The following is a 21,267-nucleotide window of genomic DNA, read 5'->3' as shown; positions in this document are numbered from 1 at the left end:
AATAATGAATTAAATGGGTAGGTGGCAACTGGTCACATGGAGGGAAAAAAAGGGATAATGATGACAATTCCAAAGACAGGGGTGGCAGGACTCCGTTTGGCGTTTTGTACAGTGTGTTTTTTTTTAGCTGAAAAGCATGCAGCTGATTTCCTCATGAAATCCTTTCATCTTCACCCACAAAAGGAGTGTTTTTATTTCTAAATTTAAAAAAGAGCTGTTTGTAGGTAAAAAAATGAACACCTATGAGGGGAATGGTCTCTTCCACTATTCTGCAAGCGTCCTCTGAATGAGTCATCCATCTGGCTCCTCATTGGACAGAACCATGCCATCCCGAGGGATTGCCTTGCAGAGGCAGAGAGACCTTTATTCCATTCACAGAAACACTGCTATGCCAGCCGGTTATTTCATTCACACAAAACATTCAATTTAGCACATTTTTTCCCCCGGCAGGGACGGGGGGGTCATTGTCTCTTATTTTCTTCCGTCTCTTTGCCTCCTCTTCTGATGTGTCTTTCTGTTCATCTTTTGTTTCTGCTAAGGGAAAGCAGACCTGCTGCCCCCCCTCTCTTTTGCGAGGCTGGAAAGGAAGATATTTAGAGGGACTGCAGTGCGAAATCTGCAGCACAGTGAGAGCGGAAGCTGCTTATGAATGAGCAGCAGCCGTTCGTTCGTCTTTGCTGCACGCTTCTGAGGACATTTTATATGAATGTGCGCTTCTTGCTGCCGGGGAGACGATGATGAGCTGCCTTTTCTGGGAGATTCTTGAGCTTTTTTGTCACATCACTTTTTTCTTTTTTAACTCACAACAATGTGGCTCCCAATTATTATTTTGTTCCCTTTCTTTTAAGATGCGTTTACAAGTTTGCACTGGGATTTTATGAATCGGCTTGTTAATTGAGAGATAGATTTCTCGTTTTTTCACCATTTTTTCCTCAAAAATTAAGGAAGCGCTTTTAATGAGGTTCTGATTATTTTTTGGAAGGAAGGCAGCAAGTTCAGTAAGTGGCCAGTTTGTTTTATGTTGTACAGTTATTGTATAATATAATAATCCTCATTGGGAAAAATCCCTAAATTCTTTTCTTTTCCTTTTATTGATGTAATTGAAATCTTTGAATTTATTTTAAAAAAATATATTTTTTGCACAAGGAACATCATTTATTGTAGCATAATTGATCATGACGTATTTATGGAAAACCTTTTAAATTGAATCTTTTGTTGCTTATCTCTTTTTGACCACTACATGCTGTGGCATCCTCATGTCGAAATATTCAAGCGACTGCTGGTCTCAATTCATCAGAAATGATGCAGAATTGTTATTTAAGGACTGACACTGTCAGGCTTCTTCTTCTTATTCCATTTCCCCCCCAAGAAAAGTAAATAAAAGGGGAAATGTTTCTAGAGATTCAGCATGGAATTTAAAAATTGATTGGCTCCAGTGTGCTATAAGTGGGAGTTTTTTCCCCCCTCTCTCCCTCGAACAGGAAGTGATTTGCAGTGTTCAGCAAGCCTTTTGTTGGGAAGGTTTTCTCAGATCAGTGAGTCATGCTTTAGCTCTGAGCCGGCAGGCAGGCAGCAGAGTATTTGCTCTTCAATTTCAGTGTCCGTGATCATCAGCCGTGGAGATTTTGTATTTTTATTTTTTCCTCCTGTTTCACTTTTTGGATTTTAAGGCAGGAATCTACAGCAAAACAGCACGGGAAAAGCTACACCACAGCAGCTTTTTCTTCCTTTCCCTTCCTCTGTCTCAGATGTTGTGTTTCCACGGATTGTGTGTATATATTCCTCTGTGACGGATCGCCTGCAGCTCTGGATTTTACTCCGCGGGGATTGGACTTTGGTGGCAGCGCCAGAATCGGCCCCAACTCACCACCAACACTGTAACCTTAACAAGGAAGGAAAAAAATCAGTGAGGTGGCCTGTAACAGCTGAATGGCGTCTGCTGCCTGCGTTGCTGCTGCTATGTCACAGGAGAGGAGGATCATCTCGGCGGCTCGGCCACGTCTGCCAGCAGGCTTGTGAGGAAGGCAGGCGGTGCGTGTTGGTTGGTGGAGGCAGGCGTTTCAGCAAGAGAGGGAAGGGTATGCTTCACCGTACCAAGTACAACCGCTTCAGGAATGAGTCAGTAACATCGGTCGATGAGCTTCTCCACGGCCTATCCATGAACCCCAAGGTCTCGGCCACCCCTCATTCTGCAGCCGAGACGCCTTACACCCCCCCAACCGAGGTTCAGTCCTCCTCCGGCACCCCTCTGTCAAACGCCCCCACCAGCCACGGCTCAGACCACCTGGAAGATGGAGGCACCACCCTTTGCACCCTCATCAACAAGGTGTCCAACCTAAAATTTAGCAACTCGGGCAGCCTGCTGGGAATCAAAGGTCTGCCCTCGGCTGTTAAGGACCTGGCTGTGTCCAAGCTGCAGGGGGGTGGGGGATCAGGGAGCTCCAGCGGCTCGAGCCCCAGTGCAGCCACAGCAGCAGCTGCCTCTGGTGTGGGAGGCTCTCTGTGCAGCTCCCATTCAGTACCCTGTTCGCAACAGGAGCCAGCGCTCAGCATGAGCAAGAAGAGCAGGCTGGACGAACTTCTGCCGAGCGGGGAGGACTGGAACCCGGGCGGAGGTGGTGGATTGGTGAGCAAACCTTCGAGAGGATGGCTTCACTCAAACGAGAAGATTTCTGGTCCAGGAGTCACATACATCGTAAAGGTTGGCAGCCTCTCTGTCCTTTTTTATTTATTACTTCACTGGTGCTTGCTTTCAATGAATATTTTAGTTACCTGCAAGATGACTAAAAGCGTGAAAATGTACTTCCACTTGCGCAGTACAACATGCTACTGAGTGGGTGTATTTATGCTGGCAGGAGCAGGAGCCTCAGTGAAGGAGCAGCAGTCAGAAAGCAGATATTGAATAATTTAGGAATTGAAGGTCAACGGTCGGAAAAGCAAGAGACAAAAGCCCGTTTTGTCAGGGTAAAAACGGATGTAAAAATGTCCTTTTGTGTGGCATTTCATTCTTCTGCATGTGGAGCTCCAGCGTTTTGATTTTGTAACCATGGTGATGTGTTATTTCTGTACCTTGTGAGTCTCTCTGGTCTCTACAGCTGGGATTGATCTTTAAAAAAGGTTGAATGGAGACAAAAAAGGCAAGCGGCACGTGTTTGTCTCATTACGGTTGCATCCCTGTTCTTTATACGTTTGGCCGACGTACATCACTGAAGTTGCTGCACAACTAGAGGAGCTGTGATGTCATCATGCCAGCAATGAGTCACTAGCATCAGGAGCGATGATGCTCTTCAAGGTGTGAAGTGAATGGAGAGGGGGGGGGGTGTCTTTTTAACTGAAGCCCCCCCCCCAAAATAAAAAGATTTAAAAATGAATCTCCTTCATTTGTGCGGCACAGTCAACAGCGAAAATAGTTTTGGTCTGGAGACACGATAGCGTGCAGAGCATCGTCACACGCTGAAAAGCATTATGCTCCAAGTTAAACAGGATGATTGCAACCGTATGACACCTACAACTGGAACATAAAGCCTTCACTATCCTGCAGCGTGACATTCCATTAACCGCTTTAAAGCAAGGAGCGCCTATTTGTCCGGTCGATCCTGAAAGCATCCACACTGGGAAGGGGTGGGGGGTGGTGATGTGGGTCTGTTGCCCCCCTAACTCCTCTGCTCCCCCTGTTTGTGCTCCCAGCACTTTTAATAAGCGTCATGTGGTCCCTCCCACGCATCACACCTCAGCACACTGAAGGGACATTGATTGAGGGTGACATATACACACTTTCAGTCATTTGTTAATTAATTTTTTCCTGACATCTTTATTGTTTCTAGGAATTCATTAACCCTTTAACACCGGAGCTGTCGCAGACGACACCTTAATAGCACATGCTCTTTGACCTACCGCAACTCTTTGACCATTTTTGCGGTCAATACTGTAAAGTGTTGCATATCAGCGCAAAGCTGCTTTTTCATCTGCTTCAGAATCCGCTGGAATCAGGTCTTTTGTGTACAAGGTTGAAGAGTTACGTTGGTCGAAAGAATGCAAACACTGGATCTAAAGCTCTGGTGTGAAAGGGTTCCACTCGGTCTAAATAAAGCAAGCAGTCAAGCCATTTTTTAAGAATAAACATATTGTATTTTTATTGGCTGAACAATTGCATAATTTATCTTCCATACTTGCTTATTCCTGCATAGAGTCAAAAGGTTGCTGGAGCTTATCTCAGCCGCTGTCTGGCAACGGAGGGATAATCCCTGAGGAGTTTGTCTGGGCCACATACATTTACCACAACCACACACATTCAGACTTAAGAGACAAAGAGTCACTTATCAGCCTACAAAACACGTGTGGAACCCATAGTTACCATATTTGTGCCACAAAAGTGGCCCCTCTGTGGTTGGGTAAATGGTTGAAACGGCAGAGACAGATGAGAGAAGGAACAAAATACATTTTGAATCCAATTCCAGGTGGCTTTTTTCTAGATTCAGGGTCTACTCTGTCTTAGCACCACATCTTTTGTTGCCAAAGCTGAATTTTATAAGTCACTCTTGTCAAAAGCTTAAAAGTTTGTTTGTTCTTTTAGTCAATTGAAATGCTAGTAACCCTCTAACACTGGAGATTTTGCTGACGACATCTAAAAAACACTATATTTGACACACCGTAAGTCCTGGACTATTCACGCGATCAACGTGAAGATGGTGCAAAGTTTTTTTTTTTACACGAAAGAATGAGCTTGTTTACATTGACGGCCTAAGCACTTCACTACTGTACTCATTAATGTTGCATATCAGCGTAGAATCTACCTGAGTTATCGTAGCTGAGCAAACTGTTGAAGAGTTACGGTAGTCGAAAAAATGTCAACCCTAAAGCTAAAACTCTGTTGTTAAGGGGTTAAGCAGCACAGAGCTTGTGTTCCAACAACTGTCATGCGTGTTGTTCACTCCAATTGACTTGTTCCTCATATTCAACCAAAACAGTTTTAAGAACGCTGAAGAAAAAAAAAGCAAATAAAAGAAAAAAACACATTTTAAATGGTAAACCTGCAGTAAATCTGCAGGTTCTGTTTTTGTTGGCATCTGGAGTTTGGAAAAATACCGTCTTTTGAACTTGTGAAAAATTGCTGTAATGCAAACTGTTGCTATGGTTGTGAATAGTTTTCTGTTGGCAACAGAAGGTGTAATAACTTATAGGTTGTTTTGTTTACCAAAATCAATAATGGATGCTCTGCTGTGTTTAATATCAGGTCAAAATTGAACTCGTCCTTTGACTGTTTTAGCAAGGCAGCAGAAAATGTTTTATTTTTGTGCTGAGAATAGATCTACCCTTTCAAGTGGTTTGATGTATTTTTAGCTTTGCAGAATCAGCCCCCTCGATCTCATTGTTCTGAAAGCGGAGAGCGGTAAAAATATCTGCAAATACAATGTTAAAAAAAAAGTTGTTTGAAATTCTTAATGCCCAGTGGAGAACTGAGGAGTAAAAAAAACCCAATTTATTGTTGTAATACCTTGGAAATCTTTACAAAAAACAGTAGGGAGCATTGGGTGCCAGTTTGTTTACAGCCAGATTATCAACGTGGATCTGCTAATGATAGGGACTTGTCAGCACAAAATGTTCCTGGTCTCTGCAATATTAATCAGAATAAGTGTAACGTCTGTAATGCGAGTAGCTCGCAGGAACTGAAGGCGAATTTCTGACACAGAAGGACCAGCATCATCCAAACCACAAACTATTTTTTAGCAAAGAAGCAGTCACTGTCAGCTCTGTGTCAGACTGTTGCTATGGGAGCTTTTTTGTCCTCCTCAGTGTTTTGATTTCTTATTGGCTATGTTTGGCGTTGGTGCAGAAACACTTTAAACATGTTGTTGTGCATCTTTTGGCATACCCCTTCAGGGGTCGCCACAGCATATCAGCTTTCACTGATTCGCACAGGTGGTTTGACAGAGCTTTTTACGCCCGATGCCTTTCCCGACACAACCCTTTATTTTATCCGTGCTAGGGACCGGCACTGGGGGACCCAGACTTAGGGCTTGTGGGAATATGGTTAGACAGTAGCATGAAGCGTCTTGACCACGGACCCACACTGGACAAAGCTCATCGCACCCAATGGGAAAGGAACCCTCATCCCAGTCCTGCGGTCAATAACCGATACTACTCACAGATGGAAGAAGCTGGGTACGAAATGTCAAAGCGATGCAAATCTCAGGAATCTTGCTTCAGGCTTTTTCTCTCACAGCTCTACTCCAATATATAAAGAACTTGGTGTCATATAATTATGGCACAAGCATCAATTCTTAAATCTTTAAACCTTTAAATCTTCACTGTTGTTCTTTTAATAAGATCTTTCCCATACGTCACTACCAAATCCGAGTCCATGATTAGTTGAACTGGTTTAACTTTCAGCTCACGTTCGACTTGAAAACTTCCATAGCGATACACGAGCATGAGACTGTTCAACGCGAAACACGCATAGACTTTTCATTGGAAGTGGTCGCTTGAATGCACGTCTCCGATCCCGGTGTGAACGTAGTAATAGATTTCCTTAAACATATAATCAGGCATAGTTAATTGATGTTAGAGACACACTTCACTATTTTACCAAGAGAACAAGAGCCAAAAAGGACACTACAGTACAAATAAAGTATACATTGCTGATCCTTATTTCAGTAACATAAACCATTGTTATGTGTTGGGATGCATAACAACATTGGTACAATTTTTAGCTAAATATTTTATAAAAGTAATTATTGTGTTAGATGATAGGGAAAAAACTGTACCGCTAGGTTTTTCCTTCGATCTTATGAGCATGATGACGTTGGACACATCACACGCCTGCAGCAGGCTTCACTCATAAGCTGTTGCACGATACCCTGTCAGTTTATCTGCTTCTCTTGCTATTTTTCACTAACCACTTGAGTCTATTTGTGCCTCTGACATTGGCTCACAATTTACATACTAGAAAACCTCCATCCATCCTTTATTCCTCCATTTTCTTGTGCAAGGTCACCTGCTGGAGCCTAAACCTTGGGACATTGGTAGGGTACATCCCATATAGTTTGCACAATGCAGTCCATCGGAAGGCCGCACACACTGATGCTCTACAGCAGTGGTCCCCAACCTCCGGACCGCAGACAGAAAAAAAATGCCTGTGCTAACTGCCATTATTTCCGTTTTTTTAATTTATTATTTGTTATTATAAAGGAAGTTTTGTTTTGAAAAACTACCGGGTTCTGCAAAAGGTTGGGGACCAGTCTGCGGGACAGTTCAGTCACCAATTAAACAGGTTTTTGGATTGAAGAGGAAAGCGGAGCACCCAGAGAAAAACCCACGCATGTACGGGGAAAACATGCTAAGTTCACACAAAAGAACCCTGCCAAGATTTGAACCAGACCCTTCCAACTGTGGGGCTACGGTGATTACCATCTGCTACTGGAAAGTGTAGGCCAGATTATACATTTCCTATTTTGTAGGGCTCAGCTGAACAGAGAAGATATATTCCATGGTAATATAAATTGTTTTTCACGGTCAAGTTGTTCCTTCTAAGTTCTAAAAAGGCTTCTTTATGTTGAACTGCTCTGGCTCACTCTGCACTACACTTTTCTTATTTACCTATCAAAATGTGTTTAGTTTGTTTGTTCTGGGATTGGAAAGAGAAAGTTGCTCAAAAAAGTTACAATAATGGCGCATTAAGGTAACTTCGCTCAGATAGTCCACTTTGTTTGGAAAGTGTCAAAGTTCACCTGAACGCTTGTGGAGGTCAAGTACCCAAGTTCAGTAAACTGTGGTAAAGTTATTATGGAGCTGGACAAATACATTTCAAATTTATTAAGAGGTCCGTTGATGAGAATGCCCCGTAAATTAATCAATTGTGTTGCAACTTTTCTTTGCTTTTTTTAAAACTAATTTTGGTCAATTTCTGGAGGAAATTTGACCTAAAGTTAAAATCTAATTAGCTGTCTAACACCTGGGTGTTAAATTTGTTCTCTATATTAAAACCATCATCAAGGGGAGAAGTGATCTGCAGTTATTGGGGACCAGTTGGGGGTTCAACTAGGGACGGGCGATATATCGGTGCCAGTATTGGTATTGGAGGATATTTGCGTAACTTGAGTTTGTCGTTATCAGTCCGATATTGAAAAATCTACCGATATTATTCAGATTGTTTTTAGATACACTTTATTTTTGAAATGTATACTTGTTTCTAAAATATTGGGAAGCTTATATTTACAGTCATAGCCAGTATTTGACTGTTACAAAGTAAATTTTCTTTTTGATAGGGATACATGTTGTTCCATGTTATGCTGGGATGCTTGTTTGTATAAGATTCCTTGCTGTATGTTAAAAAGTTTAAGTACAATGTGATTTTCCAGTTAAAGAAAAGTTATACATTTCCAATAAAGAAACAAAAACGAAATCCAAAATTTGTGTTACTGTGGACGCTTAAATATCGGTATTTGAAAATATCGGCTATCGGCCGCAGGTGAAATATCAGTTATCGGTATTGGAAAAAGTTAAGCTCCCAGGACTGCTATATGTCTAGCAGAAAGACTTTAGGTAGCGTTTTTACAGTATTTACAGTATTTGGACTTGAACACAACTTTCCAATCTCAGGGTAGACACTCATGCAGCTAACCGACTTGGTTCATATCAGTTCTTCTGTGTCTTAGCATGTTTGAACACTTTCTTATTTCACACTCGTCATTCTTGTGTTGCAGTATCTGGGGTGCATAGAAGTCTTGCGGTCGATGAGATCCCTGGATTTCACAACAAGATCACAAATCACAAGGTATGCTCCAAACAGAAACGCTCTTATTTTTTTCATCTACCAAGACAAAGGCTCATCTGAAATCCCTGCAGCTTTAGGATCACTTTTATGATTCTTTATGTTATTGGTTTTTAACAAACTTGGACCTTCTCTTTTAACTGAAGCCAAATGAAAACATGTGAAATACCCAGAACCCAAAAACCCTTACAGGTCTGCTTACAGTTCTAAACAAAAAACCCGTGATGAGGCCTTAAGTCAGTACGTTACAGCTCGTGTGTGAAACTTAGCTTTATTTAATTGAATTACATTTTCTGCTTGTTTCTTTTTCTTGTGTTTCTACCAGTTAACCAATATTTTTTCCTTTTTTTTTTCCTATTATGGCTACAGCATTCTACTACCTTTTTAATTGATAATTTACCTTCTTTATTTTTCATTTTTAAATCACTTCCGCACAGGCTGTTTTTATTTTATTTACATGCATGTTCTCTTCACATTTCTGCTGAAATTTACTTCATTCTAAACACTAAAGTTCATAATATAACATTGATTTAAAGAGTGTGATCCCTAAAATCAGTAATGGAGGTGGAGTGGTGCTGATGCAGGCCAAAGATGGGTTTGTGTCATGTTTGCTTATCTGCTTGACTTCCTAAAGTCGACATCATTGATTAGTAAAACTCCACAACAGCGGCTCTGTCCTACTTTACACCAAAGCTATGGAGGGAGGATTTCTCCAATAATTGGCCTTGCAAGTAAAATTTTTAATTTGTTTTTGAGAATCACAACAAAAAAAAAGTAAAAATTGGTGTTTATTGTTAAAAAATAAAGATATATTTAAAGATGAAAGACTTGAATTAAAAAGCATTTTGTTCTGTTTTTGTCATTTGTAATTTGTGACAGAAAACAACCTTAAGGAAAGACATTTTTTTAAAGCAGTCGCAGTTTATCTATTAGGGAAATGAACGAGAATATATATATATATTTATAGTTTTTAATATATTTCAAAACAAAGAAATAAATAAAATCATAAAAGATCATTGAGTTTGCTGAATATCAATCATCCACTGTCCAAAAAACGAGTTAAAGTTTAAGCATCACTTGATGCTTTAATGAGTCCCAAACCGTCCCAAAGTAAAGTAATAATTAGGGTTCTGGTACTTTGAGTGGGCGACACAAAGCACCTAAACCCTAAAATATTAAATATTCACAAGGTCATGATCTGATTCAAATTAATATCAGTTGATGTTGTTTTTTTTTTAACGAATTTACACTGGGCTGGTCATTTACACCGAAAAAAGGGAACTGAAAGAATCAATAATGCAAATTTTATAGCAACATTGGAAACAAATCTTTTCTTGTATTAGCTCAGTTTTTCATGTATTATTGAATCATACATCATCAACCATTAACTCTCTTTTCGGTAGTAGTTTTAAGCAGTGTTGGGATCTGTGTAATCTAGGGTTTATTTGATTTAGAAAATAGTAGAAAAAACATGGAAGTCACATGGTCGCCTACTTTGAAGTAGTCTTAACTACAACTCTAGGACAAAAAACTAGCTGCAGCAGCCATTAAAAGCCTCCTTTAGCTTCCTGAGTGACCTCCACCCATTGACTACATGAAAAAACTGGACTGAGTGACCTCGCCCCCTTGCGTTCCAAACAGGAAGTACCTGCTGGTTCCAAGAAGCCAAAATCCTTTCTCTATAGACTTGTATAGAGAAATAAACAGCTATTACTCAGTTATTGTATTTGTCAGACTAACTGTTCTTGTTCTACCACAGATTTTTGAACATGTTCTTGATAATCTTCATATTTTTTAGTCACATGTTTTCCTTTATTTCAAGTTATTGGTCAGTCATAAACTGACCAATCAGATCCCTCGATGAAAGCATATGCTGCCCTCTGGCACCCCATGTTGAACAGTCGAAACGTTTGATTGACAAATTCTCCCGAGCCCTTCTTTCAAGTGGTAGGGGTGTGGCTTTTCAACAAGCACACTCCTAATTAGCAAGAGTGGTTGCCATAGAAATGTTGACTCCGACTGACCCGGGCCAATCACTGCTTACATCTGTCTCCGAAGTGGTGGCATCTATTGCAAAAAATGGCAAGTGATTTTTGACTGACCGTTTTTTATAGGCAACGTCACACTCACTCAGTCCAGTTCTCTTATACCTCATCCTATGTCTCTAAAGGACCATGAGGAATTAGTCTAGAGTGACCTTGGGCAGATGAATTAACATTTATTTGTTACCAGATTGAAGCAGGATTTCCTCTCCTGACGCAGCTTGAACAGGCGTTACAGATTCCTCCTAAGATGCTCCTTCCACCCTGATTTTAAAATCTTCTGCTTCAGTCTGGAGACTGAAGCCATTTTACAGCATTCTCCATCAATTGCTTGCTTCACTAACCAGCTGACCTGTCTCCATCCCTGTTTTATCTTCCTGCTATAGATAAATAACATGTTCAGCTCTCATTGTTGTATTCTTCCCCACTCTTCCCCCCTCCCACTAGGGAAGCCATAAGTCTGGTGTGTGAAGCTGTTCCTGGGACCAAAGGAGCCCTCCGGAAGAAAAAGGTGCTTTGATGGACAGAAGCGTATAGGAGGAGTGTGTGTGCGTGAAAGAAATTATGCCAACAGCATATTTGGTTGATAAAAGTGAAAACGATCTTCTTTCCCCCCATCCATGTTCTATAAATAGTCTCTACTCAGTGTGTTTTTCATTTGTCCTTCCTGTAAAAAGAGAGGCAGAGGACGGGGATGAAGAGGCACGGGTCTGCATGTGCGTGGGGGTGGCTCCACCCACCATGTTTTGGACACAGCGCTTAGTGACTCATGGAGCTCACAGTATCTGTTGTGATCAGTGATACTGGGCTTGTTTTTTCTTTTTCTTTTTTTTTGAGGGGGTTGGGATGTTAAATGAAGCTTGTTCAAATGTCAGGGAGGAGTTTATGAAACTCAATCGATCCAGGCTGGTTTGTCTGAATGAATGGATCATGTAAAATGTTAGTTTGTCTGGATGAGAAGCACGTTGCTCACATCCAAGTTTGCTACTTTATTTTTTTCTTGTGTTGATTGACATCATTTATTTTAAATAGCATTTTTAATAAGATTTATGATCACTTTTTTTTAATTCAACCTTTTTAACTATTTTTCCAATTTCCAAATATCTTTAAAAAACAGGACGTTTTCCCCTTTTTCTTTGAAACATAGAAGTTTCTTTCGCATCAATGTATGACATCTATCACAGAGCTTCCTAAATGTTTGCCAAAACAAAACAAAATCCCCATAAACTATTTTGATGATATTCTGGGTGTTGTGTGGTGATAAGGAATGTTTTAAATCAGTGGTTGCTGACTGGGTGGAAGCTGAAGTAATTAAACTTAAAAGAATGCTGATGATGGTGATACCAAGGAGCAGTGCTTCTCAAATAGTGGGGCAGGGGGGGCATGCAATAGTAGCGGTATTAGGCACATGTAGTGACAGCGTGACAGCGGCTCAGTGCTTGGAAAACAATCTGCGCCACTATTGGTGTCCTATTATCTGTTACATGACAGAGTTTGTATTAGCCTGGAACTGTGAACTGCTGTCCCTGCAGTTGCTCCTGTCTCCTGTCAAACGCAGTGAGAAGGAGAGGGGAAGGATAGTGGGCTCAAGCTGCGAGGTGGAATGGCGCACACGGAGCCCTGACCAGGATCATGGCATGCCTTTAGATTCCTAAGCTCATTCTAATAATGTCATTCTTTATTACCTATTGTAGACATTTTGATGACGTGTCTATATTTTCCATCAATGTATTCTTTGTCAGCCTGTGGTTTAGTTGGTGTCAGTATTTGACAGAAAGACAGCAGGTAATGCAGGAAAACAGCTGCCCTTTATGAGATCATGGATAAACAATCCATCATTTAGAAAAAGAATCAGCCGATTGTTTTTACCTATTTCTTCAGACTAAAACGTTAAATATATTGATGCTGCTGTGTTTATGTTTCAGATCAATTTAAATTTAATATTATTTATTGATTTAATTATTTTTCTCAGCATCAAATGATTCAGTTGGTCAAAATGTTTCTAGTTTAAATAAGGACTGACAGATTTTTTTTTATTTCAGGCACTTTAAGCTTTTTTTCTGTTTTAGACTATATCAGGGTTTCTGTGGCAAAATAAAGGTAATATTTGTTGAAAGTGGATTTATTTTTCTTTTTTTCTTTTGTTAATGTTAAAAGATACAATTTTAGGTATGCTTATACAATTCTTATAGATACTAACCCAATATTTTGTCACCGCTGCAGGTGGGGGGGGGGGTCTTTTTCCTATGGGGGGGCTTGCAAAAAATAATTGAGAAGCACTGGTCTAGAGGAAGACCAAAGAGGAGATTCACAGGTGTAATGAAGTAGGACATAAGGGTGGTAGGTGTGGTAGAGGGGTTTACTAAATATTAGATGGAGGCAGATGATTTGCTATAGGGAGTAGCCAAAAGAAGAAACCAATGTTTCTCTATCACAGTCTTGTGGATAGAAATCTGAAGATAAGAGAAAATCGTCATGTATGAAACATGTGTAGATTCCGACAATCTCCTTTAAGCCACTTTGGGAATGTTTCCTGAGTTCAATGAAACTTGTAAGGAACAATCCTGATGACATTGCTTTAGCAACTCACTTATGGTTTCAGTTTTTGAGCTTCAACAAAGCCAGATCTGTTCAGTATCTGTTATAGTCACTGATAATATCTGTATTTGAATAAGGTGGCAAAATACAGAAATAAAAACTACTTAGGAGTTTAATAATAAACTTACTTTGTCTTATTATGCGGTGACTTTGTAATTCAGCCAAGAAATCACTCAGGATATGCCATCATTCCATTGACGAACCCACGTTTACTGTTGCTTCTGTGGATCTTTGGGTCTAACCAGTGTCTTGTTAATCAAAACCCTAACTGGTTTTCCTGTCTTTCTCTACTTTTTGCAGCCCCCCTCCAAAGCTCTTTCCAATATTTTGGGAAAGAGTAACCTGCAGTTTGCTGGGATGTCTATAAACCTAAATATCTCCACCAGTAGCCTCAACTTGATGACCCCCGACTGCAAACAGGTCAGTCTAAATCATGTAAAGCAGTTACAGAGGGACTGATAAGTGTTTAAATCTTCTTTAGCTTTCAAAACAATATAAATAAGACAAAACAAATTTTTTTTTGCCATTTGAGTCAGATGTTTAATTTTTATTCTATTTTCATTCATTCATCTTCTTAACCGTTTATTCCCTTTCGGGGTCACGGGGTTGCCGGAGCCTATCCCGGCCACTTGGGCGTCGGCAAGGGATACCCTGGACTGGTCGCCAGCCAGTTTTTATTCTACTTTTATTTAAATAAATCAGCTTAAAGTGGAGGTTACACAGCAAAACAAAAAATGTATAAATTATCTAATTTTTTTCAAACCCAGGTGGTATTTTTTCTCAAATTATACTTTAGCACAAATACATGCAAATACATTATATATAGTTGAATGGAATTTGAACTTTTGTAATGAAAACCCTGCTGTACAAACAATGTTGAGAGCTGAACGGCTGTGGATGAGAAATGAATTAGTAACTAAACCCCTCGGCTAATGCAAACCGCTGTTCAGCGCTCTTAACATCGAAAGAAAAAAGAAATCAATGAATAGGGGAGTGAACCAGGTTCAAAAGCTCTATGAATAGTAGGATGTGTGCAATCTTGGTTTCAAATATTTACCCTGTACCCTGTGTTAACCAAGTCAAACCAAATGAGCTGATTCAAGGTTTGAAGCTTTACTTATTGTTTCTAAGAGATGGATTAATACTATTTAAATAATTTGAAATTCATTCAGATTTTTCCTTTTAATCAAGCGGACTGATAGAAGGAAAATAAATCTTCATTTATACAGATTGAAGACAAAAATAATTTTATTTGTCAAGAACAAAAGCTATTTTAATCAACTACAATCCACGTTTTTGAGAAAGGTAGACAAAAGGGACCTACAAGAGTAGTTTTGGTTTGTGGCTCTAATTTTTATATGTTTTTGAATCTTTATGAATCCACAAGTATTAGATTGCATTTCCTATTTTTGTGTCTAACAGATCATAGCCAACCATCATATGCAGTCCATCTCTTTTGCATCAGGTGGAGATCCCGTAAGTTTCTCAAATATGTTTTATTTCCTTATATATCTGACATAAAAGTCTATTGAGATTGTTATCTCAATGTTGAAAGTTGAAAGGGTCAACCTTTTCTTTCAGGACACAACAGACTTTGTTGCCTATGTAGCAAAAGACCCTGTGAACAGAAGAGGTGGGAATAGTCTCTACCATCTTACTCTATGCAGCCCTACTCACTAACGCACATTAACACCTGTTGTGCATGTTAACCCTCATTAGCATGTCACATCCTGGAATGCGCTGATGGCCTGGCCCAGGATGTGATCAGCACCATTGGTCAGGCGTTTGACCTTCGTTTCCAGCAGTACCTGCAGTGTCCCTCGAACAAGCCGTCCTCCACACACGACAGGTGAGGTGTTTGTTTCAAATGGAAAGGCAGCTTTATATGTACATCTCCATTCAGAGGTAGTTTTGTTGATTGTGTTATGACAGAGGTTAGCTAAGCTCAACAAATTTAGCTATGAATTCAAACATCATTATGTATGACCTGACCCCTCGTAACGATCATACAAACAGACTTCCAAGAATCAAAACCTGAGGGACTCCGGTCAGAGTTTTGATCATAAATAGAACAACAGAATGACATAAAGGTTTTCTTGATTTTCTTAGCGCAAGAGTTTTTTATTCCCAAACATGTTTTTAAGCTGTCTGGTCCCTAACCTTTTGCTGTATCAGTTTAACAGTAGTTTAAGGAAAATTAAAGTCTTAGACTGCTAGATAAGCCTGTAGAGTGAAAAGATTCATGAGCATTTCTTTCTATGGTCAGGCCGTGTAAGTGTAGCGAACACTTACACAACAAGCGCATGTACCTTGGACGTTGGCTTGGTGCAAAATGTCAAAGTGGTGCAAATCTCACGAATCTTGTTCCAGGCTTTCCCTCTAACAGCTCTTTCCCAAGATATGGAAGACTTCGAGTCGTACAATTCCGGCAGGGCACAAACTGCAATTATTAATTACTACTTAATGATTGATATTCAAATGGTTGGTACTTCTGTGTCTTGAAAAGAACACTACCAATACGTCACTACCCAATCCGAGTCCCTGATTGGTCAAAGTTCAACTGGCTTAACTTTTGACGCCTGCGTTTTGTACATAGCGTCCGAAAACTGACTTTAAAAAAAACTGTGTTGAATGCTGACGCTCAAAAAACGTGAAAATATGTGCATTAACCTGGACTTTTCATTAAAAGTGGTTGTTCAAATACATAGCATAAAGCACATTGTATGACACGCCTGCAATTAGAGCCTAGCTAGCCTGGGTATCATTTTGACGTTGTCCGATATGCACACCTGCGCATGCAGCATTTGCATGGGGTCATTACCACTACAACTCTCCACAGGCTTGAACAGCCCAACCCGCAGGGGTCAACTTTCTATGGGAGCATTTGGCGAAGGCTTTGGAGACTGGCGACAATGCAAAATAAAATCAAAATCAAGCTAAAACTACTTTATTGAATTATATTTTACTGTTTGTAGGTGCTGCAGTTCACAGCAAAATACAGAAACAATAGGAGAAACATATATGTGATTAAGTCCTGTGTTCTTTCTCTTTAGGATATTGAACATGGAGGAGCTGCCATGGACAGAAGAAGAGGAGGAGTCAACAGATCACCCGTACTATAACAACATACCCGGCAAAATGCCACCTCCTGGAGGCTTCATAGACACTCGACTTACCAACCAGAATGCAGCATCTGAAGGATCTCAGGTATGTGGAAAAGAAAGCAGATTTGTGAACTGTTTTTCTCATTGCTGCTTAACCAGTGTCCACTGCCTGCAGAGATGCTTTTATTCTGAAAGTTTTTAAGTTTCCTGCTAAACTTGGTCAAAAATGTTCTCTGTAGTCAGCAGCTTGTGTCTGGTTCATGCAAACACATTTCTCTTGATATGAGAAACAAAGAGGTCACTTAGATGGAAATGTGTCTGAAGTGGAGAAATGTTTCACACATTTGCACCGAGACACTAAAAAGTGTTGTTTTTTTAGCGTATTGAGTGTAAATGCCTCAAAAATCTGTGTCAGGATGGTTTTTGCTTATGAAGGTTTTTATTTTTTTTCACTGAGAAGCATCTTCAGTCTTTTCTTTCTGTCATCAGATGGCTACAGGGTCAGTGGATCAAATGTACTATCAGGGGCGGCATTGTGAGGGCTGGGCAGAAGAAAGAAGGCCCATCATTATTCAACAGGGTAAGAACACTGGAGATAAAAGAAGTTTCCATCAGCATTTCATTTTTTCTGCTTTGACAGCGATTGTTTGTCTGACATGTTTAGGGTCGTTTGATATCGTCGGTTTCCCTGAGAGCAAAAGTCAGGCGGCGAAAACAGGAGAGATGCCCACGTATGTGAACACCCAGCAGATTGATGCGCAGGTGCTGGCGGCGCTCCAGGCGGAGGCAGAAAACGTGATGAAGGGCATGGCAGCCACAACCAAAGACAGCCCACAGATGGACCTCTTTGACATGAGTAAGATGTGGGAGTGAGAGTGACTTTGAGACAAATCTGTGGAAGCTCACTAGACTTTCATTAGAGTCTGTATATTCCTGTCATTATTGCTCTTTAACATCTGAGTTCTAATTACAGAGATTCTCCAGCCATTGCTTCCATGACTTTAGAAATCTTTAATAATTATGTTTAATGTGGAGATAAGAGGAGAACACTGATAAAGTGCTGCTTTATCTATGTATGAAGACTCTAGCGGCATAAATTACATGTGAGCCATTAAAAAGTCATGTTAAAATGTTCCCTTAGAACCAGTGTGCCACTTTTCACCCCTGTAATTCTTTGATCATGAGAATTATTTTTTATCTATAATGTTTTACATTGTAAAACCTATTAATAACATATTTTTTTAAAAAGATCTGCCTCTTATCCAAAGAGTTCGGCCTCTTTTCCTGCTGCATAAAAAACTCAAATAGTGTTAATATTGAAATATCATAAATAATTATTTCTAAGTTGTATAAATTCAGATTATTATCTCTTGTGTCTAACATTTCTCTTTCGCTTCTTTGAATAAATCCTAACTACAGTTTAATAAAAAGACACATGATTGTGATCAATAAACACAAATAAACCCATACACTGTTGTAAAAACCGTTGTCTGCAGAATTAGGTGATGTGAGCCCAGCATTGATCAAATGTAAAACAATTGGGCTTCCTAGCTTTAGCACAGTGTCATCTTCATAGAACTGCTTGAGATTTTAGGGCACACATTGTTACACACACATCGTGACCTAAGTTTGTTTTTACCCCAGAGATAACTAACATTGTTCATTGTTACAAAGGACATTCAACAGAAAGACTTGAAAAAAGTGTAGTTTTTAGTAAGTCATAATGTTATGTTGAAATTATAACATTTGTCGTCACAGAACAAGTTTGTTTTTCTGGTAGAGACTGTTTTCTTTGTCTCTACCAGAGCCTTTTGAAGATGCCATCCAGTCCCATCCACCGTCTCAGGGGCAAACCCAAACGCCCGTGTCGAATCTTCACAAGGCGGCATCTGTGGACAACTCCAGCCCCCTTCTCGTTCGATCGCTGGCCTTCCGCGCACAAGAGGAGCTAGAGGACCAAACGTGGTACCACGGCAAAACGAGCCGCAGGGATGCTGAAAAACTGCTGAAACAAGACGGGGACTTTCTCGTCCGCAAGAGCACTACCAATCCAGGGTCCTACGTACTGACGGGCATGCACAGTGGACTTGCCAAGCATCTTTTGTTGGTGGACCCAGAAGGCACGGTAAGAGAAAGGGGGAAATGAATGCTGTTTATTGATACAATTTTTAAATGCTGTTATCAAGTCAATTTATGATTAAGTTGGGTTCTGTAATGGTACCAAACTACTGAATCAATTCAATTTCAATCCAAAAGTTTATGGAAGATTTCTGTTTAAACACATTCTGATAAAATATGTGTTCGTATGACACATTTTAGTTCTCAAACCAATTTTATTTTGCTTATAAAAACTTTACAGTATCTACTATGAACTTACAAAAATAAAAGCTTAATGAAGAGTAGCAAAAAAAGATTAAAAAAAATGACTTAAAAAAATGTTTTCCTCTTTTCAAAGGTACGCACAAAAGACCACATATTTGACAGCATCAGCCACCTGATTGGCCATCATCGTGACAACAACCTGCCAATCGTCTCAGCGGGGAGTGAGCTGTGTCTCCTACAGCCGGTTGCAAGGAAACAGTGACGCTTCCAATGCCTGGTGGGAAACGTACAGCTTTTTGAAGTCTCCCATCGTTGGGACTCGAAGTTGAAACATGAGAAGATGCCTAAAGGATCAGTTCACTCCTAACTGACCTGCTGTTCTGGAATCACTGGGAGGCGCAAGATTTGTTGAAGAGAAGAAGAAACTATGAAGATTTCTAGAACTGTTAATTATTTTGTTGCGATGACTAAAATGCTATATTTTTAAGAAGATAATGGTACATTTGGACATAATCTTGATTTGGTGTTTTAAGAAGGTAGAAAAAAAAGTATAATTCTTGTAGGAAAGATTATGTGTGAATTGAACCTTGAAGAGAATCATAAATAGGAGAATATTTTAGAATAAAATTCAAAAAGTTTAGTTTTGTCTGTCAAGCACAACCATATTTCTACAGAGGCCGTCAGACAAATGAGTTTGAGGATGCAGAGGCTCTTTTTGAGGAATTTGAGTCAGACTTTAGACTCAAGAAAACCTGCTTTTCTCGACCTTTAGAACACGTTTTCGCTTCGCAGTCGCCACAAAGCACCGGGGTACAAAGGGGATCCTCATCTGTTTGCCGATGGCTTTAAAGATCCACTTTTTACAGAGTATTTTCTTGTGTCACTGCAGTCGCATGACTTGGACTCAACTGTTTTCGTGGCCATATTCGTAGATCTTGATACCCTTTTTATTTGGAAGAGGTGCTTGTGTTTGCTGACACTGTAAAATATTTCTGCTTTTTAACCTATTTTCAGAGGTCTTATTTCTTTTAGGTGTGTAGTCGGTGATTCGTTTTTGGTGCTTCGGTCATTCGGTGGACACTCTGACACTCTTGCTCAACATCTACAGCTTTTCTTTCTTCATATAAATATTTTTGAACCTCGATGAGTTCGATTTTTTTTTCCACTTATGAATAGCACAATCAAAATGTCGGTTGTACCAAGATGTTTAGAATTAACTGAACATTGTTGCATTTACACGTTTACTGGTACAAGTTCTGTGATGATATCTCCAGGCATGACCTCTATGTAGCCACTAGATGTCACTACAGCACTACTTCTTTGCGCCGGTCACTCAGTGTAGCTCTTTTTTTTTTGTTTTGTTTTAAAACCTTAAAAAGTTTTCAGCTGTTCTTTTGTACGAAAAATGATTAACCACATTTTTGTTAAAGAGACCCAAATTTCAGCCCGGCTAACAGAATCCATCCAATGCAGAAGCCGCCTCTTCACCATTCTTACTGTCTGGACTCTGATGGAAACCAAATGAATGAGGTTTATGGGGTTTTTTTTTATGCACTGGACCGCTTCATCTGAACCAAAATCAGCCCATGTTCAATGAGATTGACAAGACAGATGCAATGTAAAATAACGTGCCTGTGTTCTGCTGCAAGAGGGAGCTTTCATGCGTCTCACTACCACACATTTAGCCAAAAAGGAGTGTTGGGAAGGTAGCCCTTCTACACCTTTCACTTCAGAGTTTTTTCTAAAGCAGTATGCTAACATTATGGATTGAAGCATTATTATTTTTCGAAGGACCCACAACAACAACAACAGAAACGACTCCATACTTGAATCTCTGCTAACACAAAAGGATTCACTCTGAGAAATCAACCAAACACGCTGGGACACTAATAGGCGTCTTTACTATTTTACGTTGATGAAAATGTGCCTTTTATTTGTACAAATAGTGTTTTCTCTTTCTTTTTCCCCTCCTTTTTTAAAGTGCAATAGCTGATCTTCAATGGGGCATGCCTGTTAACTAAAGGTTGTGTTTTGCCCTGCTGCGCAGTTGCTGCTTGAGACTACTGTTTTGGTTCTATATCTCTGTCTCCCTCCCTCCCACTCTCTTATTATGTATTATAAATGTATCATTTCCATATTCTGAATATAAATCTTTGTCAGAGGGATTCTCACAGAAGCTCACTATTTTGGAACAAGTAATTTCAAGAGAAAAGAAATAAAAAGCTGTTTTAAATGATGTTTACAGGTTGAATCCTTTGGTTTGGGTTTATCCTTCTTCTGTACGACTGTGGGCAATAAAACCGTGAATGTGTTGAAGTTCTGATTTCCTCTTTACTGTTGTTAGCTTTTAGTTAACGTCGCTTAAACATGCAAGCCTTTAAAACTGCCCACCCTTGAGCCAAATGACAAAATGTATTGGGTGTTTTTTTTT

General features: G+C 39.8%; 1 protein-coding gene across 1 annotated transcript; it reads left to right on the top strand.

The window, feature by feature from the left end:
* Positions 1-370: 370 nt before the first annotated feature.
* On the top strand, positions 371-21,152 carry shc3 (SHC (Src homology 2 domain containing) transforming protein 3). The gene is made up of 12 exons (XM_004074585.5): positions 371-2,701; positions 8,703-8,773; positions 11,260-11,323; positions 13,711-13,830; positions 14,833-14,886; positions 14,992-15,043; positions 15,130-15,259; positions 16,464-16,617; positions 17,004-17,094; positions 17,179-17,370; positions 18,320-18,639; positions 18,970-21,152. The coding sequence occupies exons 1-12, from the start codon at positions 2,081-2,083 to the stop codon at positions 19,096-19,098; spliced, it is 1,998 nt and encodes a 665-aa protein (XP_004074633.1). The 5' UTR covers positions 371-2,080; the 3' UTR covers positions 19,099-21,152.
* Positions 21,153-21,267: the final 115 nt, after the last annotated feature.

The sequence above is a fragment of the Oryzias latipes genome, chromosome 12, assembly GCF_053564925.1.
Source record: "Oryzias latipes strain Hd-rR chromosome 12, Olatipes_Hd-rR_3.1".
Taxonomy (NCBI): domain Eukaryota; kingdom Metazoa; phylum Chordata; class Actinopteri; order Beloniformes; family Adrianichthyidae; genus Oryzias; species Oryzias latipes.
Note: the sequence above shows the minus strand (reverse complement) of the source record. Positions and strands in the feature narration are given on the sequence as shown.

Bases quoted from the DNA above. Each gene is read 5' to 3' on its own strand.
- shc3 (XM_004074585.5), top strand. From the start codon at position 2,081: ATGCTTCACCGTACCAAGTACAACCGCTTCAGGAATGAGTCAGTAACA. The intron at 11,324-13,710 runs GTGCTTTGATGG...TACTTTTTGCAG, and splicing joins GAGCCCTCCGGAAGAAAAAG to CCCCCCTCCAAAGCTCTTTC. The intron at 16,618-17,003 runs GTATGTGGAAAA...TTCTGTCATCAG, and splicing joins CAGCATCTGAAGGATCTCAG to ATGGCTACAGGGTCAGTGGA.